Here is a 26,208-nt window from a genome sequence, read left to right as displayed (position 1 = left end):
ACATATTTTATGTTTACCTTAGTTTTTTCTTTTCTAGGTCAATCATATGCACTTGTTTTTACTATTCCTAGTATAGACATTGATGTATATTTTATATATGAGGAAGAGTTAGGTGACTTGGTTTATGCCACTTAACATTTCTGATCTTAATTTCTCATTTGTTTTGACAGGTCAGATGTGAAAGTGTATATGGAAACTTTTACAGTGTATCAGAGTACCATCTAAATGTCAATTGTCACTAATAATACTATTGTTATGTGACAGTTTCATATCCCATGTCCCTTAACCCTTCTCCAGATTAGATACCAGGACGGCAAGTCAGACTCTTAAAACCTTATATTGTGGGCTAGGTGTGGTTGCTCACGCCTGTAATCCCAGCACTTTGGGAGGCCGAGGCGGGTGGATCACGAGGTCAGAATATTGAGACCATCCTGACTAACACAGTGAAACCCCTTTCTACTAAAAATACAAAAAATTAGCTGGGCGTGGTGGCGGGTGCCTGTAGTCCCAGCTACTCCAGAGGCTGAGGCAGGAGAATGGTATGAACCCAGAAGGCAGAGCTTGCAGTGAGCCGAGATTGCGCTACTGCACTCCAGCCTGGGTGACAGAGTGAGACTCTGTCTCAAAAAAAAACCCAAAAAACCTTTATATTATGAAATTCAGGCTATCCTTTTATAAGGTGAACAGCCAACTTGTGAGAGGTATTATTGCATACTAACTGATACAGTTCTGAGGAAGGTTTAGTCAAGTGCATGTTTTGTTGTTGTTGTTGTTGTTGTTGTTGTTTTTTAATTTCTTACACCTTTTAAATTTTCTTGCTTAATCTTTTTTCCCCCTTTTCCCTTAAATTGTCTTTTTTATTTTATGCCCTAGGCTTGCTAAGTGTCCCCCCAAGTCACTCCAAAGATGGTACTGATTTCTGCTTAGTGAAATATTTAAGGAAAAGTTCTTCTCAATTTGCCACATGGGGTTCTTATTTACAGATAGATAATTCTGAATAGTAAAGCTATTTTGTAATTATTCTGTGTTAAAATACTGGTTTTTGAGATATTTGTTTCTAGAAAATTAATGTATTACTTTTTGAAGTAAAGTAAAATTGGTTCAGTTATTCATCAAAACCATTCTTTTTCTTTTTCTTTTTTTTTAAAAAACAGGAATGTCTGGCAGTCAGGACTCTGGATCCTCTTGTCAATACCTCCAGTCTGATAATGAGGAAGTGTTTCCCAAAAAATCGACTGCCACTCCCAACAATTAAAAGTTCTTTTCATTTCCAGTTGCCTGTTATTCCTGTGACTGGTCCTGTGGCTCAGCTCTACAGCTTACCCCCTGAAGGTAGGATCACAGGGTTACTGCTGCTTTTTGTGGATTCTTAGAATTATGTGACCCTGTCATTTTTTTTTTTTTTTTAATTTATGTCTAACTCCTCAGCAAAGGAAGGCCTTAATGAACATGATAAACATTCACATTTTATTTTATTTAAGCATTTCTTTAAATATAAGAAATTGGAGGCAATAATTAAGCGAAATGGTGTGGAATGTGTTGTATATATGCAAATGTGAATTGTGAAATAATTAAGCTTCACATAGGAACATTATTTGATAGCTTACATACTTTTTTTTGTTTTTTGTTTTTTTTGAGACAGAGTCTCGCTCTGTTGCCCAGGGTGGAGTGCAGTGGTGCAATGGCTCACTGCAACCTCTGCCTCCCGGGTTCAAGCAATTCTTCTGCCTCAGCCTCCTGAGTAGCCAGGATCACAGGCATGTGCCACCACTCCTGGGTAATTTCTGTGTTTTTAGTAGAGACGGGTTTTTGCCATGTTGGCCAGGCTGTTCTCAAACTCCTGACCTCAAGTGATCTGTCTGCCTTGGCCTGCCAAAGTGCTGGGATTGCAGGCATGAGCCACCACACCCGGCCCAACTTATGTATGTTTTTAAAGTGTAAAAATATAAACATTAAATGTTTAGGTAATTGTGTTTGGGTTTACATTTGTAGCTTTTCAGTGAATTTTTTTTTCTTAAGTTAAAAAAAATTAATCACCAAAATTACTATGGTTTTATGCTTAACAAAAACTTGCACATGACTGACTTGGATGAAAATATGAAATTATCTGAGGCAGACTGTTTGTCATTTTCCATATTATACTGTAGGTATACAGTAGAGGAAGTAAGAGTTTAAGTTTATTTATGTGGGGAAGAAGAATTTCTTTGATAACATCTACCAAAGTGAAAAAGAGAAAGTAGTCCCGGCTTTTAATAGAATTTCTATAGTATTTTCTTATCAGTTGATTACGTTTTTGAAAAAAAAATTTGAAGTTTCTTTATATATAAAAATTCTTATTTGAAGCAAGTGTTTTAAAAGAATTTTCAAGGAATTATATTAGTTTCATTATCCTTGATATAAATTTATTAATGGTACATGTCATAGGGTACTATTATGTTTTTATTTTTAAAATATGTAATTATCAAAACACAGTTTGACACAAAATATCAAAATGGATTATTTAGAAACCTCCTTTAAAATGTTGAAAAGTCTAAGACTAAGTCTAGGACTTATGAGTAAGAAAGCTAAGTAAAACAATGGTCCAATACCCTTCTTCCATTCCATTTGAAATTACCAACAGCCTTTTACAGGAGAAAATCTGTACCAAATCTGAAAACTAGGTAAAAGGGGCATGGAACAAATACTGAACATGCAAGAAATGTGGTGGAGCTGTGAATAAATGCAGGAGCAGCATCAGACTTCTAGGAATGCATTATCTTCTGCTAAAGTTGAGGTGCCGTCAGCACCAATTTGGAGGGACAATCAGGAAGCAGTTGGAATCCCTTTCTTTCCTATATCAGCGTAGGATCGTGGGGGTTAAAGTGGTGGTTCTCACTGGTGGAAAGCTGGTGAGGCTTCCCTGTGCTGCGGCCAGTAGTAACACCAGGAAGGAGGTAGGATATGCCCCCGCAAATTCTTTATTTAGTGTCTGGATTGATGGATAGAGGAAGCTGACCTCTAGTGCAGCAAATTCACCAAACATGGGAACAAATGAGAAGTCATATTTTTCTTTTGGTTCCTTTTATGCCTACTTCTCAGACCAATGAGTCACTGGATTAGAAATGCATATTTACCTTGACTGACAAGCCTTCATGATTCAGATGGGAGAGGAGGGTTCTAATAGCAAGTGTATAGATACTAGGAAAATACCCTCATTCTATTTCCATTATTCCTTCCTCCTTTTCTTCCTTCCTTCCCCTGTGTTTCCCAGGCTGATCTTGAAGTCCTGAGCTCAAGAGATCCCCCCACCTCATCCTCCCAAGTAGCTGGGACTACGCACCCTTGCCACTGCTTTGTATTTCATTATTTTCTCACGTCAGGCTTCATTATATGTTTCACAGTCTTTATTATTATTTACCTTCCTCAGCTAGAATGTGAGTCCACAAGGGTAGGTCTGAGCTCTTTTACTCGCAGCATTTCTGACCCCAAATATGTGTCTTTTGTCCTCCCACCAACCAATTCTCCATATCTTCACACCCCAGCTGGGTGTTCTGCAATTCAGTTCAGTTCTGACACTGAACACCTGGAGTAAGTACAGACCCACAGGTTAAGGGTTTAGTCCCATAGGACTGCCACCACTTTAGATAACAATTTCAAGTCTGGACTACCTGTATGTCTGACCTATTGGCAATAAAGTTGATGGGGGTGGGGGTTTTCACAACCTGTTCCTCAAGTGTGGTAATTTGCTAGAATGGCTCATAGAACTCAGGAACACTCTACTTATGATTATGGGTTTATTATAAAGGATACAACTCGAGAGTAGGCAAATGGAAGTGATGCATAGAGCCCGGTATAAGAGAAGGGGTGTGGGGCTTCCGTGCCCTCTCCAGGCACACCACCCTCCCAGCACCATGATGTGTTCACCAACTCAGAAACTCTGAGTGGTATGTTGTTTTTTCCTTTTTTTGAGATGGAGTCTCGCTCTGTCTTCAGGCTGGAGTGCAGTGGCATGATCTCAGCTCACTGCAACCTCTGCTTCCTGGGTTCAGGTGATTCTTCTGTCTCAGCCACCCAACTAGCTGGGACTACAGGCACACGCCACCATGCCCAGCTAATTTTTATATATTTTTTAGTAGAGACGGGATTTCACCATGTTGGCTAGGCTCATCTCAATCTTTTGACCTCGTAATCTGCCCGCTTCAGCCTCCCAAAGTGCTGGAATTACAGGCATGAGCCACTGCCCCCGGCCAAAACTCAGCTTTTATACCATCGTTTAGGGTTTTCAAGGAGGTTCCATTACGTGGTATGATTGCTTGGGGCTATTTTTGATAAAATCAGTCCCCAGCTCCTCTCTCCTCAGAGGTTGAGGAGTGGGGCTGAAGTTCCAACTGTCTAATCACGCCTTGATCTTTCTAGTGACCAGCCTCTATCCTGAAGTTATCAAGGGGCCCACCAAGAGTCATATCATTAGAACAAAAGACGCTCCTCTACCTAGGAAATTCTAAGGGATTTAGCAGCTGCGTGCCAGGAACCTGGGACAAAGATCAAATATATATCACAATAGGGCTGTTGTTTTTTTCATTTTGTCTTCAGCATCCTTTAGATTGTGTGGGACATAATAAATACATTTAATGTTTGTTGAATGAATGAATCAAGCCGATGTTGATACTTACTCTTCTGAATGTTAAATGCTGCATCTGTGGAGATTTGAAGGAAAGGGTTTTGACTCAAGATTTCTGGACCTTTATGAGTTGTCACCATATGTGAAGGTGACATATTCTTCCTGAAGTATGACATGCCCTTCCTGAAGTAATTATGTGAAATATTACTCCAGCCAGTCAAATGATGAGTTACAGATGTCAAGAATGTAGACATTACCTAAGAGTATTTGTATTAAACATTATAATCTGTTAACTATATAATACTAAATAGTTGTTATGGTATTATTATGGAGCATGTTAACTAATTGTTGGCAAAAGATACATAATACAATTATTATAAAGGGTGTTTACATAAATGAGCTAAAATTGGTATTGACAGATTTTCTAATATTATATTATTCTTGCATTTCTAAAATGAAAATTATATGAATAGTCTAAATATATATTCTCCAAATGTAGAAGTAACAATTGGAACAGAGATCCTTAAACAGGAGTCCATTGACCCATAGAAATACATGGGTGGTCTTTGGAGACGATGGACACTTTGAAAATTGATGCGAAATTATAGGGGTCCATCATTGCTGTGTAAAAGCAAGTAAATTTCAAAGGTGCACAACATCCTGAGAGCACTAAATGCTAAGCAAGTACAAGCAGATCAGTTTCAGTAATAAGTCTAAATGGATGAAATACTCCTATTAAAGGAAAGAGACTCCCAGATTGGGTTAAAAAACAAAATCCGACTAGCTGGTACATGTGAAGTCTCTTAAGACAGCAGGATAGAAAGCCTTAAAGTAAACAGATTAGCAAATATGTATGTGTTATTTCCTAGCCCAAAAGAGGTGAGAAGGAGAGTATTACTGTTAATACAAAACACGAATACAGAATAAAAAATGTTTAAAACGAGGCAGTGAAGATTATTTTATGCAAGCTAGATAACACATGTGCCAAATACTAAAAGTGGATAAAACTATAATCATTTGAATAACAGAAAGACATTGGTAGAAACAGTGTTGGGGGTTGTTTTTAATATACCTCTACCTTGGTGGCAAAGTAAATAGAGGTGGTTAAATCAGTCCAAGTAGATGTTAAAGGCAACTCCTGCGAATACATTTGAATACACACTTGACCCTAAAACAACTTGGGGACTAGCAGTATCGACTCTGTGCAGTTGAAAATCTGCATAGAACTTTTGACTCCTCCAAAACTTAACTACTAGTAACCTGTTGACCAGAAACCTTACTGATAACATAAACAGTTAATACATATTTTTTATGTTACATGTGTTATATTCTATACAACAAAGTAAGCTAGACAAAAGAAAATGTTATTGAAAAAGTCATGAGGAAGGGAAAACATATTTACTATTCATTAAGTGGAGGTGGTTTTCATAAAGGTTTACATGCTTGTCATCTACACGTTGAATAGACCGAGGAAGAGGAGGAAAAGGAGGGGTTGGTTTTGCTGTCTGAGGAGTGACAGAGGCAGAAGCAAATCTGTGTATTAATAGACCTGCACAGTTCAAACTTAGATTGTTCAAGGGTCACTGTGTGATTGAAATGGACAATATTTTAGGAAAATATGAGTAACTAATATTGACTTAAATAGTAAAAAACTTGAAATTGAATATGCAATCAAGCTTCTTTAGTGAAGACACCAGTTGGTGATGACTTCATAGATTAGTTCTCCCAAACTTTCAAGAAATTTTCCTATGCTTTATTTTCCAGAGCAAAAAAAAAAAAAAAAAAGAAAGTTTAGAAGCTAGCATGATGCTGAAAACATAATCTGCTAAGATTAATCTGAAACAACCTACAGAAGATCACTGTCACTCATGAAAATAAATATTAAAATCCTAAAGTATTAGCAAATTTAGTTGAGCAGTATTGTTTACGTGTGGGACACCTTGCCCAAGTAAAGATGATTTTTAAGGAAGTAAGTTTATTGTAATAGTAAGACTTTAATTAGTAAAATGTATTATCAGTAGATCAAAGGGACAAAAATGATCATCTCAGTAAATACCTTGAAAAGATTTCATAAAAATCGTATCAGTCTAGAAAAATTTCTTAAGGAAACCAGGAATATTTCCTGACCAATCCAAGTATTATCTAACTCAAATCAATAGCCAATATCATAAATAGTAATGAAATGTTAGAGGATGCCTCTCTCAACCATTATTATTTACCATAGTTTTGAAAACTCTAGCTAAGTCAGTAAAATAGGGAAAAGAAAGTCTTAACCATTAAAAGAGTGAGATAAATTTATCAGTGTCTGTGGAGGATATTACTATCTATATAGAAAATCCAAGCAAATCAATCATAAAAACATGGCTTACACAAAAGAACAGTAAAGTACTATTTACAAGAAAAATGAATAAAATTCAATAGCCCTCCTCTGTGTGTGTATATATGCATCAACAAAAACCACTTAGAAAACATAAAGGGAAAGTAGATCACATTTATAGGCACAATAGCAACAACAAAATAAACTTCCCATAATGTACTTTCCCAATCCTTATAGAATGTGCAGACTGTTCTAATGACTACATCATATAGTCATAGTATAATTTAACTGGTTTCCTACTGATAGACATTTGTTTTCTATATTTCTGTTTTTACTATAAATAAGCCAAGGACATTTTGAAAACCAGTAAGAATTTTGATTTATATTCCTTGGTTTTAATTTGATTAGTTACAATAATTAATATTGTTAATTATTGGTACTGGTATAATGAATGGATCTTTGAAATAGCAGAGAAGGTCTCAGATATTCTAAGCTATATGGCATTTCACATCTGGAGTATAAACCCAAAGGAAAACATCATACAAAGGAAAATATTTGAAAGGCTTGACTAAAAATTGAAAACATATTTTCTCTCTGATGCTGAACTCCATTTTCTCCTCTCCCTTTCTTTCCAAGCAGTCATTTTTTCTATTTGCAGTAGGATTTTCTTAATGCAATCCCTTTCTTTTTTCCTAGGAGTTATTTTCTTCCTTCTCTTCTTCCAAATGTCAGTTCTTCCCTTGTTTATCCATGACCAACTGTTGTTAGGGCATAAGTATAAATCAACCCAGGTTACCATGTGAAATATGAATATTTATGTTTTGCTATCTGTTTCTAAGAATTTGAGGTGGTTTGTTTTTTGTATTTGTACCTGTATTAGTTAGGGTTGACTAAACTGCTGTTACAAAGAGACCCAGTAGCACAGTCCCTCAAGCAGCAACAGTAATAAACATTTGTGTAACACATACTCTTTGCCTGGCACTTTACATATATTAACTCCTGTAATGCTCACAAAGATACTGTGAGTAGATATCTCCATTTTATAGACAAAGAAACGAAGACAAATAATTGATATAACTTGCTCAAGGTCAGATAGCTAGTAAGCTGGGGAGCTAGGATTTGAATTCAGGTATTTTGTTTCCAGAACCCCTGTGCTATCCTGCTACAACATAGAATTTTTCTCCCTCCACATATCCGTCCAGAAGATAGACAGGTGGTCCTAGGCAGTAGACCTCTACTGGGTTATCGAAGAAAACAGGTTGTTTTTATTGTGTTTTTAACCTTCTCCTATGTGGTTTCCTCATGTGGAAGATGCGAATGGAAAAAATGGAGAAGACAATTTTCTTTTTAAAGCATGTGACCTAGAATTTGTATTTATCACTTTGCCTCCTATACCATTGGCCAAAAATTGGTCATATATATGACTATGACTGCTGCAAGGGAGGCTGGAGTCTCCATAGCTAAAACTCAGGGGCTCAGTTACTAAAAGGAATGGGAGGTGAACAAATACTAAGGGGGCCAGTTAATCACTGCTGTAAGTCGCATTGGAAGTGGAAGTGAAAAAGAGTTTGGAAAAATAGCTTTTAAAAATATATTCTACTTTGTTTAGAAGCTGTTTTTTACATGAGAATCCTCCAAGTACTCTCCCTCTTCTTCCCTTGTCTCCCCCACATCCATGGTCCCATGTCCTTTTACATTCTACTCCCTGAGATATTCTTGTTTCATTCCTGTTACTGCTATAATGGTCTGGACAGTGTTGTTTTTTTTTCTTTTCCTATTTGTTGGTCACCCTCCTCCCATATGCTCTCTCTCACCTCTTAACATTGAATTAAGCCATTCTTGTCTTGAAAATTCTCAGTGCCTATCTTCTTAATATTGAAAGCCAAAACCACTTGGCCTACTATGTAACATCCTTCATTTTTTAATTCTTTATTTTCCTTTCATTACTTTCATAAGCATACTCTTCATCCTAGTTATACTTTTTGTTATTTTCTAAAGATACCATTTCACTTCCTTATTTTAGTAGTATTATTTCCTCTTCTTAAAAGCCAAAATCACCCACCATTACATTCACGTGGAAATCTGTTGTACTTTCTACAAGATACTGCTTAAATATCACCTGTTCTGTGAAGCGGTCAGCATCAAGCCCCTTGGCGCCAAGCATTACAGTTAGTTACTGCATGCCTCATTTTCCCATAGCATTTTGGAGTTTATGGCTTCGTTAGTGTTTATCTTTGGTACTATAATTACATGTTTACTCCTTTCTGCTCTTTAACCTCATGAGCTACCTGAGGGAAGCAACTATATTTACACCAAGCTTTTCCAACACGCGCCCATGGGCCACATACAACCCAGAGTGACTTTGAATGTGGCCCAACAGAGATTCATAAACTTTCTTAAAACAATATGAGATTTTTTGTGTGTCATTTTTTTTTTTAAGCATACCACCTATCGTTGGTATTAGTGTATTTTATGTGTAGCCCAGGACAATTCTTCCTCTTCCAGTGTGGCCCAGGGGAACGAGAAGATTAGACAACCCCGATTTACACATATTTGGAAAAAATTCCCGGCACATAGCACAGTATGTGGCACATGACCATCATTGAAACAAATAGAGAGGGGTTCAATTATAAAGGGATGAAGTGAGTCATTGAAATTTATAATAAATAGAAAACAAGATGTTTCATTCAGGCTGTTGCAACGTAAGACATTATTTTTAAAAACCGAGAACATTAGCAAAATTCATCTTTACTGTGCTTTCCAAATTTTAAAGCACTTTCTCATATTGTCTCATTGGTTTGTCAATAGCTGGGACAGCCTTAGAGACATTTTAAATAAATCTCATTTTCTTTTTCTTTGGTGATTGAAATACTTTATATAAGTCACATTCTACCGTTGGCTATGCATGTTGTAGAATGCTTACCTCTGACCTACTTATAGCACATTTTGTATCATAGTGGATGACGTAGTAGATGAAAGTGATGACAACGATGATATTGATGTAGAAGCTGAAAACGAAACTGAGAATGAAGATGACCTAGATCAAAATTTTAAGGTTAGTATAAATTTCTGTAATTAGTTAGCTGTATAAATGATATACTACAGTTGTAAAACAAAAATTGGGTAAATAAATATATATGTAATTGTAGGTTTTACTTTGTCCACATCTTTTTACCGTGGATGACTATGCAGTTAAAGGGGTAGATGATATTGGTTTTAATCCACTGGTCTGAAAAGGACCTTAAAGTAACTTGTTTTCACTCTCTCTGACCAGAAAGGTTTTATCGAACCTTTCTGCCTTAGATTTTGAAATCTACAAAATTAAAGGAAAGTGATCTGAAACTCTATTGTGACAAGTTATTTCAAAATGCATTATTACCCTTTGTCAGCAATCTTTTGGGGATACAAAAACAGTAGGAAAGTAGTCTATAATGGATTTGTTTTTGTGAGAATTAGTGTTTGCATAATGCTTCTTAGGTTTCAGTTAATTGAACAAGGAAGTGAAAAAATGTTATTGAGAAAATATAAAATTATTGTCATATTACATAAGATGTTAAGTAAAGGAGGCAGGTAAGTTTTCGGAGTTTCATTGTACCTCTGGAAGCCTAGAAAGTCTATATTTTGCTTTTTTTATTGAGAGAGGACCACTCTAGCATCTGTAGAAAAGTGGTCTCTTTTGCTAGCTGTTTAGCTTATTGCTGTTTTTTTTTTTTTTTTTTTTTTTTTTTTTTTTTTGTGGGGAAGGAGGGATTAATTTGACTTTTGCCTGTTTGGACCATTTTTGTCTTGCAAAACTGTATCAAAATTGGGGTACACTGAGTATTTGATTCGCTTTGGAGATAGAAGTTAAGATATTGGAAGATTTCTGTCTTAATAGATACAGAACCAATTTTGTAACCAGCAAATGTGATCACCAAGGCAAGCTTTGGCGAAACTGTCAAGTTAGCCAATCTAAACTACATCTGTGTCCTGGCATCAGGTACTGCACTTAATTATCTGGTCTCTTTAGTCTCCTTTAATCTGGAACGTTTCTGCAGATTTCTTTGTCTTATACCATTGACATCTTTGGAAAATGTAGTTGTGAGCTTGTATTATTCGCTGGGCTATCAGTGATTGCTCACATTTTCCCTACTTTATCTTAACCCAGAAGTTACAGTAATAAGAACAAAATACATTTTATTATTGAACACTTAACTGTGCTAGTCCAAACTCTTTACATATACATAGTAACCATTAGATCCTCATAGCAACCCTATGAGGTAAGTACAGGTTGTATAAGCACATAGAAAACGGAGTAAGAGAGAGCTTCTCAGTCTAGTTTGTAAGAGGTGGAGCCAGGATTCAGAAAGCAGTCTAGTGGAATGTCCACTCTCTTTACCACTATACTGTACTAAAAGATAATTTTTCTTCAAGAACTAAAGAATTGTTGGCTTTTTGAGACTGCTGAGCTTTATTATCTTCTTTTTCTTTCCTACTGCTGCCCTGCCTCTTATTCTCATTGACTTTACATTTAGACGTTACTCAATTTTTCCTCTTTTTATCTGAATCCTATTCCTTCATCCTTCAGGTGAACTGCTACATTGTAGTAGGAATATTATTTATTTGTGTTCTCTTATGGTAGTAACTTTTTTTACTGTGATTCCATTTTCTTTGCCCTGGATTTTTCAGAGTTTGGAGCCTTTATAGAAACTGGTAGCTTCTAGAAGATTCATCTCCAGATAGCCACAACTTGACCGTATATAAGTTCCGGTGCAGTCTTTGTTCCTTCCTTAACTAGCAGAACTTTTAAGGAGTGGTAGCAGGTTGTTTTGTTTTTTTTCTGATGAGTCTGTAAGTAGTTCTTCACTACTGTTTCTTCTTAAACCAAGACACAAAATTCCCTGCTGTTGAGCTTTTGGAGTGTTATAGTTTTCTTTCCTCATTATGCCTGTTTTACAGGTAAAGTCTGTTTTTTTTTTCCCCCAAATAAAGAGCCACCTGTGTAAGACCATATTTTCACAAAACGATATCAAATAATTGAACTAGTAAGTTTAGAGAAAAGAATACCTTTGTAAATTATTTTTTATTTTAGAAACATTATGTATTCTATTAGATGTTAAACAGGAAAATTATTACATTATTGGTTCATAAATGTGTAATTTAAAGAGATTAAATTACATATTCATGTAATAATTATACAATGATACAGTGATTAATATGATAATATTTAAATAAAATCAATGTTATGCATAGCAATGAGGAAAATCTTTTTCACTGACTATGTAAATAATAGCTAAATTCCTGAGTATGAAATAATAAGAAATACATAGTATGTTTTTTCTTTTAAACTAGTAGTTAATATGTGTTAAGTATGGTCAGATACATGTATATAAAGTTTTTTGAGGATTGAAGTAAGTAAAATAAATTTGTAAATTAGGCTGAAAAATAAGTAGCTTACACTGGTAGTAAGTAAATACAAAATTAAAAATAGTGTCAATTGAAAATTAATAAATGGTATTATTATCTCTCTTTAGCCATAACAAAGATAATAATTAGTTTGTGTGAGGCCAGAGTCATTGAGGATCCTAGAAAATAGCTTGGGTAGTAGATAAGCTGACATTTGCCCTCTTATCATGGAATTCATTAGCTCTTCTCTGAAGAGCGTATAGAACACAATGATCCTGGGTACATATCTTGTTTCTCTGAGGACATAGTTTTCCTTTACATCACCTGCTTTTCTTCCTAGAGAGACATGGAAATCATTTCTGGCTCTTGTTCCACTCCTAACTTTTCCCCTCGCTGAAAACAGAGTGAATAGTGACACCGAGCTTTTCTAAAGGAACTTTATTTCCCATGCACTCTAAGAGTGTGTGGTCATCATTAATCTGTATTGGGGCAGTGTGTCATGCTGGCTGACAGTGTGGTGCTTCAGAATCACTCTAACTGGTTTTTATCCTGACTCCTTTCTTTGCAAGATGTGTAATTTTCAGCAAATGACTTAACTTCTCCATAGCTCATTTTCCTCTTCAGTTAAATGGGGGTAATTTCATAATGTTCTTATGCAGAATAGATTAAATAATATATGTAAAATGCTTAGCGTAGTGCTTCATTTATTTTCAGTGCTTAATAAATGTTAGCTGTTTTATTATCACCGTCATCATATATATGTATGTTTTCCAATTTAATCTTCTTAAGTTTTACTGCCCTTTAATATGAACAAAATGATGGCAGTAAGGGAGAACGGGGAGGATGTACTGGAGTCTTGATCTTTGCACAAGTTTTTCTGTTTTCAGTAGCCCAAATACTCTGTTGTATTAGAGTAACCACAACAAAAACAAAACAAAAGTACCCGACAATAACGCAACAACCCCAAAGCAATAAGGAAATTTGAATTTAAGATAAAATTAATGCAGCATTTATTCAGTAATTATTCTTTAATTACATGTAATTAATAACTTGGAACATTTCAAATCTAAAATGTATTCTGTAATTTTTAAAAATTTTGTTTTACCTGGTAACATACTCTTTTTATCATTTCAGAATGATGATATTGAAACAGATATTAACAAACTAAAACCCCAGCAAGAACCGGGACGAACAATAGAAGATCTAAAAATGTATGAACACCTTTTCCCTGAGCTTGTTGATGATTTTCAGGTATAAATATAGAAAATTCAGCATCTTAACTGATTTTAATAAAAAGTTATTTTTTCTCGCTTAGATCGATAATCACTGTTTTTATTCTCTTTCCATTTCTAAAAAGTGAAACTAGCATTGCTTTTCTGAGTGACATTGAATAATTATGTCAACATCCTGAGTTGCAGTTAAGCAATTGTAAAATGAGGGGAGATGGGCCGGGCGCAGTGCCTCATGCCTGTAATCCCAGCACTTTGGGAGTTCAAGGTGGGTGGATCACGAGGTCAGGAAATCGAGACTGTCCTGGCCAACAGGATGAAACCCCGTCTCTACTAAAATACAAACAAAATTAGCCGGGCGTGGTGGCACGTTCCTGTAGTCCCAGCTACTCGGGAGGCTAAGGCAGGGGAATAGCTTAAACCTGGGAGGTGGAGGTTGCAGTGAGCCGAGATTGTGCCACTGCACTCTAGCCTAGAGAAAGAGCAAGACTCCGTCTCCAAAAGGAAAAAGATAAAAAAGGAAGGTGGACTATTACATTTTTTGTCACTTTAGTTTTTTTTTCATCACTTTAATGGACATAGTTTTTTTATTCAGCCTGGATTATAGGGCAAGTCAAGTTGATCGAATTGTTGGCATATAACTGGCTTTTGTGATGATTCCTTGGATAAATCTATGAAATCGCCCAGGATCTTAAAATGTCAAAGAGTTTGAACTAGATAATCCTAAAGATTTGTTTAGCCCTTCCTTTGCTCCCCAAATTTCGTACACTTAATTTCTAGTTGCTTAAAGAAAAATACTTTCTTGTGGGGTTATAGTTGTGAGGTTATAGATGAGAAATAAAAAAGAAATACTCTTTGCCAGGTGCGGTGGCTGATGCCTGTAAGCCCAGCACTTTGGGAGGCCAAGATGGGTAGATCATTTGAGGTCAGGAGTTCGAGACCAACCTGACCAATATGGCGAAACCCCGTTTCTACTAAAAATAAGAAAAGTAGCTGGGCGTGATGACACGCACCTGTAGTTGCAGCCACTCGAATTCTGAGGCAGGAGAATCTCTTGAACCTGGGAGGTGGAGGTTGCAGTGAGTTGAGATTGCACCACTGCATTCCAGCAGCCTGGCAACAGAGCGAGACTTTGTCTTAAAAAAAAAAAAAAAGAAGAAGAGGAAATATTTATCACCTAGAGTTTACATTTCATGGTTCTAATCATTCAGGTTTCACCTTGGGAACTTAGAAGCCTTAGATGCCGTAAAAGATGCAACAACTATCCACCTTCTGCAGCCCTGCCTGCCACTCCCTGCTCTGGTATCTTGTTATTCCCCCTAGATTTGAGGTACCTGAGAAGGTACTTTGAAATCAGGGGTAATAGTAGCAAGGCAAGAATGAAGGAGAAGGTATTTGTCAAAAGAAAATAAAAAAAGAAGACAGGAAGAGGCATTTGGGAAAGAGTGTAGGTTGATTCTCTTCCATTCAACCTACAGCAGTTATCTGTTAGCTCTCGTGACACATTTGTGCCTAGCTAAGCACCACTTGAAAATACCAGCAGTAACAAATACTACTAAATCAAGGCAGAAGAATACTGTGGAAAAGGTTTGAGGAGGAAATCAATTATTGTATGAAGAAATCACCTATTTCTTCTGTATATTCTACTTTTTCTGTACATGTAAGAAATATATACAGTAGGCCCCCCTTATCCATGGAAATAGGTTCCAAGACCCCCAGTGGATGCCTGAAACCAAACCCTTTATATACTATGTTTTTTCTGATCTGATAACAGATGGCTACTGAGCAACTAACAGGTTGGTAGCATAGATATTGTGGATACACTGGACAAAGGATGAGTCATGTCCTGGGTGGGATGGAGCATGATGGTGTGAGATTATATCATGCTAGTCGGAATGGAGCACTCTTTAAAACTTACGAATTGTTTATTTCTGTACTTTTCCGTTTAATACTTCAGACTGTGATTAACCTCCAGTAACTGAAACCATGGAAATCCAAACCTTAGTTAAGGGGACACTACTCTCATGTGATTACACATAGTAGTTTTGATTTGGGAATAGAAAAAAGTAACCTATTTTTGGGTATTAAGCCCAGGACTTTGATTCTCATTCTCTTACAAGTGAGTTTTCTTTCTTTTAGGTTGCGATGAATTATTCTTGCTTTCTATGTTTAGAGTCCTTGTTTTCTAATTATAGTTTGTCACCCAGAATAGGCTAACCTTGATGATTTCCTACATGGCACTTTATGAACAGCCTGCCAACTTGTCCATTAGTTTGGCTTCTCCAGTGTCAGATTGTAAAGACAGGTCTGAGTGAAAGAGCTTGTCACTAAGTTACTCCTTTTTATTTTCTTTAAGCAAAAGATGGTACTTCAGGTATTTCAAGTAGTACACATTTATTAATTTATTGTTTATTCTGCTGTAAAGTTTTATATAGAGTAGCTCTATTTCTGTAGCATATGTAATGGGAAATAGCATATTGTCTTTTATTGACATAATCAAAAAATTATTTCTAAGGTAATTGTGTTGCCACTTGATTATCTTTGCCATTTTTAAGTTTCAAAGGAATGCATTATTTGATACTTCAGGCTCTGTTTTTTGAGGTGCGTATTTGAATTTTAGCAGTGATATGTAAGACATGCTTTCAAGGATTAAAAAGATTGGTTAGTTCCAGGTAGGACGTGTTTGAAAGAAATTTCTTCACCTATCTTTGTATCCATTTCTTGTAGATCATAAGATAATAAACATAAATGAAGTTAATTTCAATTATGACTTTTTCCACTTTCATTTGTATATTCAGCATCAACCATTAATGCTTAAGATTACTTTATGTGTTTGTTTCAATCTTGAATGCTGCCCACTTTGTTTCCAGATGTGTTAAGGCCACTATTCAGTGGCCAGATGGAAAATGAATGCTATTGGAAGGCAACGTATGGTATTATTAAAGTAATTATCAACATCCTTACCATGCTTTCAAAGCTATGTTTATTTACTCATAGTGACAATTATAGATTTATTTTCTTTTGTTTCTTGATGGCAGAATATTGAAAGTATCAAAATTCTGCACTTTCACAGTTCTTTTATTCATACATCTGTAGTAGTATGGTGACATTTACTATGTGGACTTTTGTTATATTTTGTTTTTCTTTCTTGTTTTCCTCTTGTTAAATTTGGTTTTCAATTTTCGTCAAAGTTATTCATGGAAAAAGTTTAAAGCGTCAAATAGTTTTACATAGGTAATCCTTTCCCACATGCTAAATCCTGAAATTACTTTTTGTATGTTTTTGAGTTAATCCTCATATCTCTAAATAGTATGTTTAAAGTGCTGTGTCTTGACTTTTGCTGCCTTCATTCTTTTTTATTTTCTTTTTTTGCATTATCATCTAAGGTAGACATCCAGTAATTTTCAGCCTTATTCTTTTTGTGTGTGTGTGTGCACGCACGCGTGCATGCACATGGGTGTGTATGTATGCATGCATAGATAGGCTATGAATTTCCCTATAATTACTGTTTTTGCTGCATCTTAAAAGCAGTAATTTTGATGTTTAATGTTTTTATTATCTTTACTCTGAATCTTATGCGTTTTTTTTGATTCATTGGTTTTTTAAAAAAGATAATTTTTAAAATTGACTTTCTAAAAAAGATAAAAAATTTTACATCTTTTTGATTGATTTCTAGCATGTAGTTGTACAATAAGAGGACAAATTATTTCTAATCATAACCTTTTAAAATTTTTGAGGCTTGTTTTATGGCCTTGGATATGATCAACTTTTGTTACTATTTCTTATGTGTTTGAAAATTATTCTGCACTTGTTAGTCACAGTTGTCTATTTGCCTATTAGGAGAAGGATTGTTAATTGTGTTGAGAAGTTAAGTTGTCTTTTATCCTTATGGATCTTTATTCTTATTCTGTTAATCACTGTGAAAAGTATTTAAAAAATTTCTCACAATGGAAAAATTTCTCACTGTGATTATGAGTATGTTTCTCTTCGCAGGTCTGTCGGTTTTTTGTATATATTTGTTGAGGGTTATTATTTATTGTATATACATGTAGATTGAGTTTTCTTCCTTTTTTGAATTGGACTTTTTATCATTATGAAGTTACTGTCTTTACCTCTAAGATTCTAAGACAAAAAGCACTTTAAAAAATATTAATGTACTTATATTAACTTTTAACTTTTCAGTATCCTTCGATGTGTATTTTTTGAACAGCGTATAGTTGGATTTTAAAAATACCAAATCTGAGTTTTGTCATTTAACTGAAGCATTTAGATAATTTACATGTAATTACTTCTGTATTTGGATTTATATTTATGAAATCTTATTTTTAATAGTTTTATCTCTTTATGTTTATCTCTTTTTCTTGCCTTCATTTGGATTATCTTTCTTTCACTCCACCTTTACCTATTACTAGTTTGAAAACTGTACATTTAGTCTTTTTATTTTTTATTTTAATCAACTTTTTTGAGGTATAATTTACATAAACTGTATCCATTTAAAGTATTAGTTTGATTATTGACAAATAAGCAAAAATTCTAGTTACTCTAGATTTTCCAACATCTTTATCAAAGTCTAAAGTAAATCAGGACCTTTCCTCTTTCCCACAGTGATAAATGGAAACTTCGAGTATTCTAACTACCGTGACTTCCCAAATCAACTTTTATATGCATATATTTATATACATATACTTTTTTTACTAAACGTAAAAAGCAAAGCAGTAACGTCAGATAGGTTTTTTATGTATCTTAACTCTAGCTTTTAAAAAACCCACTTGGAGCCGGGCGCAGTGGCTCAAGCCTGTAATCCCAGCACTTTGGGAGGCCGAGACGGGCGGATCACAAGGTCAGGAGATCGAGACCATCCTAGCTAACATGGTGAAACCCCATCTCTACTAAAAAATACAAAAAATTAGCCGGGCGCGGTGGTGGGCCCCTGTAGTCCCAGCTACTTGGGAGGCTGAGGCAAGAGAATGGCATAAACCCGGGAGGCGGAGCTTGCAGTGAGCTGAGATCCAGCCACTGCACTCCAGCCTGGGCGACAGAGCGAGACTCCATCTCAAAAAAAAAATAAAAATGAAAATAAAACAACCACCCGCTTGTTGTAACTGCTTTGCTTTTTTTACTAAATGTAAAACATTTAGTGTAGACTTACCCACATTTTTACCACTTTAAAAATTTTCATTGCCTTTTGTGTCTCAGACCTTCTGTTGGGATCCTGTCATTTAGTGGCGTGAACTTGATATGCACTTGTGCACATGCTCTCTTGCCCTCTCTCCCTGAAAGTGTCTTTATTTTGTAAACATTCTTTATTTTGTAAACATTCCTAAAACATTCTTAAAATTAATCTCTTCCTCTGGCTACTTTTTAAAAATCAACTTTATTGAGTTATAATTTACATACAGTAAGTTTCACTTAAGTTCAGTGAGTTTTGACAAATTTATCCACCTATGTGACTACCACCCATTGAGACAGAATTATTTCTTGTCATTCCAGAAAGTCTCCTTGGGCCCCTTGAAGTCTCTTTCTCTCCTGTGCAGGTGACTGCTGATCTGCTGTCTGTCACTGTGTCTAGTCTTGACTGTTTTAGAACTTCTTATAAATGGAATCATACAGCGTTTCCTTTTTAGGGTCAGGCTTCTTTTGCTGAGCATGTGTTTTTGAGGTTTATCCATGTTGCTGCACGTGCCAGCGGTTCTTTCTTTGATTGCTTGGCAGTATTTTATTGTGGAAATATACCACAATTTCTTTGTGGATGAGTGTTGGAATGTCTGAAGTTTTAGACTTCATTGGACTTTATTATGAGTAAAGTTGATAACATTTTGTGCACACAATTTTTTGGGGTGGCTGGGTGTGGTGGCTCACGACTGTAATCCCAGCACTTTGGGAGGCTGAAGCGGGTGGATCACCTGAGGTCAGGAGTTCAAGACCATTCTCGCCGCCAACATGGTGAAACCCCGTCTCTACTGAAAAACCAAAAATTAGCTGGGCATGGTGGCAGGCACCTGTAATCCCAGCTACTTGGGAGACTGAGGCAGGAGAATCGCTTGAACCCGGGAGCTGGAGGTTGCAGTGAGCTGAGATCGCGCCACTGCACTCTAGCCTGGGCAACAAGAGCGAAACTCTGTCTCAAAAAAAAAAACAAAAATCTTTTTGGGGAGATATGCTTTCATTTCTCTTGGGTAAATACCTATCAGTGAAATTGATAGGTGGTATGTATGGTAAGTGTATGTTTTTATTTTATAAGAAACTATTTTTGGTGGCTTTTAACATATACTGTTTTTGCTTTAACGCTACAGTTTCCTAGTAATGTTGACTAAGTGCGGATTTTCTTTTTTAAAATCCTGTTTGGGATTTATTGTATTTGGATTCTGTGAGTTGTTTTCTCATAAGATTTGGAAAAACTGCATTCTCTACTTCAGGTACTGCATTTTGTTTTCGCCCTCTCTCTTTTGCAATTCGAATTGAATGTAGACCTTTTTACTCCCCTCCATGTCTTTTAACCTCTTTTTTCTGTTTTCCTTTTCTTTGCCTCTCTATGCTGCCTTCAGGTTATTTCATTAGAACTATCTGCCAGTTTACTAATTCTCTTTTTGGCTTTGTCTCATCTGTCATTAGAAATGTCTACTAGGGGCTGAGCACGGTGACTCAGGCCTATAATCCTGGCACTTTGGGAGGCCGAGGCAGGTGGATTAGAAAGTCAGGAAATTGAGATCACGAGGTCAGGAGATCGAGACTATGGCCAATATGATGAAACCCCAGCTCTACTAAAAATACAAAAAGTAGCTGGGTGTGGTGGTGCATGCCTGTAATCCTAGCTACTCGGGAGGCTAAGGCAGAGAAAATTGCTTGAACCAGGGAGTAGGAGGTTGCGGTGAGCCGAGATTGCGCCACTGCATTCCGGCCTGGAGACAGAGTGAGACTCCCTCTCCAAAAAAAAAAAAAAAAAAAAAAAGCTTACAAAATGCATTTAATAAGTCTTTAATTCTTGTTTTCTGTATTTTATTTCTTTGAACATACTAAATATGGTCATTTCTTAGTCTGAGATTCTTGTAGGTCTTTTTCAATATCTGATGTTTCTTTTGGTTCTTTTTCCTTCTACCTTGCTGAATTGTATGTTTAGGATTCTTTCCTTCTTTATAATTTTGTATGTGGAAACTCCAGAAGCTGTTGCTTTTGAGAGTCACCATTATAGATTGAATCCTCAAGGGCTTTTGGACCACCAAGGTGATGTGAATTCAGGCTACGAATCCGTGTGATTTGATGGCCGACTTTTAATACCAGTTTGTGAATAGTGATACTTTTCACTGTGTTAGAGCTATGGTTTAAAATTTAAGACAGTTGGCTTTTCTTTTTATGTTTTTTTTTTTTTCCCCCTTTTGTGGTGGGAGTATTTCTAGGACCTATATATTGAAGATGTAGTTCTGGAGTTTAATCTTTTTGAGAGGAAAATTACCTTATGCCAGTTCAGGGTTTTTCTCCTGTCCTTCATCGTCTTTGAGATGGGAAAATCCGTACCCAAGGTCACCTGGTTTATCACATGTTTTCAAAGTGAAAGCTAGCTTCAGTCTTCAGCTTATCACATAGGGATCCCTTCTTCATTCGAAACTTTGCCTTTATCCTTGCTTTCTTATCCACTTAATGACATACTTAAAATATTTTAATATATGTAACAATTGTAAATGATTCTGTGGGGTGGATACTTAGCCTACCATGTTTCCTACAAAATGTGTTTTTTAATGCAAACTTACCACCCCTTTAGCCCTTTTAATGCAGAACTACCTATTCCCTCCTTAGTGCTTCCACTGTCTTCTTGGCTTAGCTATAGTACAGGGGGTCCTGTGAATCATCTTTGAATCCTTGCTTTGTATACAGTGGACATTCAAGGAATAAATCACAATGAAAGATTCATTTTGACTCCATGATGTATATAAGGAAATTAACCCAAATTAAAAGATCAATTGCAAATCCAGAAAAATAATTTTCAAAAAATGGGTTAGCTGGAGGATTTGTGTATGTATGTGTATACAAATTTTTTAACATGAAAATTTATACCATAAAATAAGAAAACCCTGTATCCAGGAACAAAAAAGTTACCTAAGAATTGCAGCTGATTAACAGATGTATAGAAAAGTGTTTGCTTCCTAGTAGTCAAAGAAATGCAAAGTAAAATAGCAGCAAGATAATATTTCTTATCTACCACGTTAGAAAATGTTTTTTTAAAAACTATGGTATCGAATGTTGGCAAAGAAGACAGCAGTTGAAAGAGATACTCTTATGTATAGTTACCGGGAATATACATTAATACAAGTGTTTTTGGAGAGTTTAGTGTTCTGGTCAGTTTGCATTATTAAAATTGATTATAATATCTGATTCTGCACTTCTATTTCAGTGCTTAGGAAATCATTATAAATAAAGCAAAAACTCTTTGCAAAAAGATTTTTATTGCAGTTTTGTATAATAGCCAAATTTTGGAAATGACTTAAATATACACCTTATTTATCTGTTTAAATCATCCAAAAAATAATGATCTGGCCCAAAGTGTTGGCTGCTGTCATTCAGAAACCCTGCACTAGGATCTTATCTTTCAAAAATATCTCATGTCATGGCATTCTTCCCTGTCATGGCTTCCAATCTCATTCAGAGTAAAAACCCAAATTCTTATAGTCGGTAAGGCTCTCCAGCACTTGGCATTCATCGTGGCATTCATCGTGCCCATTCTTTCCCAGCCACCCCATCCTTGCTGTTCTTTGAACACCTCAGGCATTCTTCCACTCTGGGAGCTATGTGCTGTAGTCCTCTCTGCCTGGAATGGCCCCTTGTGTGGTACCCTCACCTTCTTAAAGTCTTTGCTTCTATTTCATCTGCTCGTGAGACTCCCTAACCAATGACATTTAGAGTTGCCACTTACCTCTGCTCTCTTGGTACTCCCAATCCACATTACGTCCTGCCTGTCCTGCCCTCCTTTTTTTTTAAGACAGAATCTCACTTTGTCACTCAGGCTAGAGTGCAGTGACATGATCTTGGCTCACTGCAACCTCCACCTCCTGGGTTCAAGCGATTCTCATGCCTCAGCCTCCTGAGTAGCTGGGATTACAGGTGTCCACCACCATGCTCGGCTAATTTTTGTGTTTTTAGTAGAGACGGGATTTTACCATGTTGGCCAGGCTGGTCTTGAACTCCCGATCTCAGGTGATCCGCCTGCCTCAGCCTCCCAAAGTGCTAGGCTTACAGGTGTGAGCCACCGGGCCCGGCCTTGCCCTCCCTCCTCCTTTTTTTTTTTTTTCTGTAGTGCTTTACCCTTCTAACGTTCTATATATAAATATATATATTGTATTTATTACTTGTTGTATTGACAGTCCTCTCTTCTACCCCTATAAAGATGTAAGCTACAAAAGGGAAGAGTTGTTTTTTAAGTGTCTTAAGTGCTTGAAACAAGGCTTGGCACAAAATAGACACTTCATGAATATTGCACAAAACAGACACTGTAATGTTATTGAATTAATGAATAACAATTTAGTTGTTGTCCCTAATAGGATTTTGGAGTCTTTATGTTTTTCTACTTAGAATTCTAAGATTTCCCACATTTCTGTGACATGTAGGCATTATTTTTATAATAGAAAAAGTAAAGTAGGTGTTATGAATTTGTTATGGTTAAAAATTTTGTCTTTTTAGTGAAATGAAAACAAACCCTGTTTTATCTATCTTTAAAATTTTCAAAAATGTCTGAAACAATATACAACATGAATGTATTAGTTTTGTTAATATGTTTTAATATTTATAGTTAAAAGATTAAACATATTTTTTATTTTCAAAGGACTATGATTTAATCTCCAAAGAACCAAAGCCTTTTGTATTTGAGGGAAAAGTACGTGGTCCTATTGTTGTTCCTACGGCAGGAGAGGAAACATCTGGGAATTCTGGCAATTTAAGAAAAGTTGTAATGAAGGAAAACATATCTTCTAAAGAAGATGAAGGTGAAAAGAAGTCTACCTTTATGGATCTAGCAAAAGAAGATACTAAAGATAATGATAGAACATTACAACAGCAGCCAGGTGATCAAAATAGAACTATTTCATCAGTCCATGGTTTAAACAATGATATTGTAAAGGCCTTGGACCGAATTACATTGCAGAATATTCCTTCTCAAACAGCCCCAGGTTTTACTGCAGAAGTGAAGAAGGACTGCAGTCTTCCTCTTACTGTCCTTACATGTGCTAAAGCGTGTCCACACATGGCCACTTGTGGAAATGTTCTGTTTGAGGGAAGAACAGTTCAGCTAGGGAAGCTTTGCTGCACTGGAGTTGAAACTGAAGATGATGAAGATACGGAGTCAAATTCATCAGTAGAACAAGCATCGGTTGAAGTACCTGATGGACCAACACTCCATGACCCAGACCTCTATATTGAGATTGTGAAAAATACAAAATCTGTCCCGGAATATTCAGAGGTGGCTTATCCCGATTATTTTGGTCACGTTCCGCCTCCATTCAAAGAGCCTATTTTAGAAAGGCCTTACGGTGTACAGAGGTGAGTTGCATATTTTCCCCTCTTCTAAATAAGGCTATTGTCAAGATATGAGGCAGTCTTAAAAAAATTACTTCGGGCATTTAGGAAGATAATTACTGTGAGCTATAAGTTATTGTATTTTTAAATTCTGCTTTGGAAATTTTGCATTGTTTTGAAATTGTCCTTGTTGGTTTACTTTATTTCTTGAGCTTATTACTTATTCAGATGAAGCCAGAATGGTAAACCTGACCATTAGATAGTTTAGAAATTTTCTGTTAATACTGAATCTCAAAATATAACAACAGATTATTTAATAATCTTTGAATAAATATTACCTTAGCAATATTTGTTAACTTAGTGATTTTTCATTTGAACTTGATTTAAGTATATGATTTAAAAATAGGCTATAAATCACAATAGGGTAACTACAATCAACAGTAATTTATTGTGCATTTAAAAAATAAAAGAGTATAATTGGAAGAAAGGATAAATGCTTGAAGTGAGGGATACCCCTTTTACCCTGATGTGATTATTATACATTGTATGCCTGTATCAAAATATCTCATTTACCCCATAAATATATATATGTGTACCTAATATGTACTAACAAAAATTAAAAATTGAAAAAATAAAAATAGACTATAAATGAAGCAATATAGACAGTATTATTTTGTTGTAAAGTTTGAAATTTTAATTGGAAATATATAAGATAAAAATACGGGATTCATAAAAGCAGTAGCTAAGGTTATTAAATATTACCGAGTGAGGTTAGATATTACAAATAATATTAAATATTGCCAACGAGTGAATATTTGTCTATAAAAATACCTTTTTTGTTGCATCGGGACTGGTTTTGGTGATTATGGTGAAGATTTTATGATAATGGCTTATATCAGTATCTGAAAAAAAATAGTATACCCTTGTAACAAGCGTAGTATGTAATGAACAAGGAAGAACTTGCTGTATTTCATTCTCTTTAGACTCTAAGTTCCTTTGAGAAAATAACTGTGTCTTATTTTTTTTTTTTTTACCTGTAGCATCTTATATAATTCATTATTTTTACTTGGCAATTTAGTGTATGTTTAGTGCCACTGGTTGGCCCCTTGATTCACAGATGTGTCATCCCACACATCATAGCATCAAGAATGGGGGACTTACTTCCCTGGGAAATATGTATGGGAGTGGGTCTGTGCCAGGGCATCTACCATGTTACAGTTGGCACCATCCAGAGGCAGCTGGCCTCATGGAGTGCTACAGTGGCCTTCAAAAGGCCCATGCAAAGCTCTAACTCAGGAAATCCTCTGCATGGTTGGGTTGCCATCTTGCAGCATGCAGTACATACACTAAATTAGAAATGTTTGCATAGTTCCGTAGAAAGAATACACAAGCCTGGGAACCAGGAGGTGGGAACAGAAGTGGCCCTATTTAGTGTAGCATCCAGTATCCACCCAGGGACTTTTTGTTTTCTGTCCCTCCACCTCTGGGCTCTGCAGGGTTAGAAGTCCTTGCTCCCAAAGTGGGCTCAGTCTTACCACAGGGTACAATGTAACAAGATTTGGTTGCCAGTGGGGTACTCTGGACTCCTTGTGTCTAAGACCAGCAGGTGAGGGGAAAAACATACCATCTTGACACAAGTGATTGACCCAGATCAGCTAATGGAGATAGGGTTGTGTTTACACAGTGGCGATGGGTTGACTATGTGTGGAACACAGGCAATCCAGTGATTAGCCTGTTGCCTACTCCCTTCCTCAATTTTAACTGTGAATGGACACATTACAGCCACCTCGGAATGAGAATGATTCCCAGGGGGCCACACTGCTTAGGAATGAGAGTTCGGATTGCTTAATCAGATAAGTTATCAAGACCTGCAGAGGTGATAGCTGAGGGTGAGAGGGATTTAAAGAAATCCTGGGGCCTGGGTGTGGTGGCTGACCCCTCTAATCCCAGCACTTTGGGAGGCCAAGGTGGGTGGATCACTTGAGGTCAGGAGTTTGAGACCAGTCTGGCCAATATGGTGAAACCCTGTGTCTACTAAAAACACATAAATTAGCCGGGTGTGGTGGCACACACCTGTAGTCCAAACTATTCAGGAGGCTGAGGGAGGAGCATTGCTTGAACCCAAGAGGCAGAGGCTGCAGTGAGCTGTGATCGTGCCACTGTACTCCAGCCTGGGT

General features: G+C 36.3%; 1 protein-coding gene across 5 annotated transcripts in view; it reads left to right on the top strand.

Annotated features, from left to right (window-relative positions):
- Positions 1–26,208, top strand: part of AGTPBP1 (ATP/GTP binding carboxypeptidase 1) — a 198,468-nt gene that overhangs the window by 82,945 nt on the left and 89,315 nt on the right. For all 5 annotated transcript variants that reach the window (XR_007719870.1, XM_050761609.1, XM_050761610.1 and 2 more), the window contains exons 11-14: positions 1,155–1,332; positions 9,875–9,972; positions 13,437–13,553; positions 23,343–24,055. Coding sequence is in view for 4 of the 5 variants with exons in the window: in XM_050761609.1 (XP_050617566.1) it covers positions 1,155–1,332; positions 9,875–9,972; positions 13,437–13,553; positions 23,343–24,055 (1,106 nt within the window). In the remaining variant the exon portion in view is untranslated. The remainder of the gene's footprint in view (positions 1–1,154; positions 1,333–9,874; positions 9,973–13,436; positions 13,554–23,342; positions 24,056–26,208) is intronic.

Source organism: Macaca thibetana, chromosome 15 (genome assembly GCF_024542745.1).
Source record: "Macaca thibetana thibetana isolate TM-01 chromosome 15, ASM2454274v1, whole genome shotgun sequence".
NCBI classification, from domain to species: domain Eukaryota; kingdom Metazoa; phylum Chordata; class Mammalia; order Primates; family Cercopithecidae; genus Macaca; species Macaca thibetana.
Note: the sequence above shows the minus strand (reverse complement) of the source record. Positions and strands in the feature narration are given on the sequence as shown.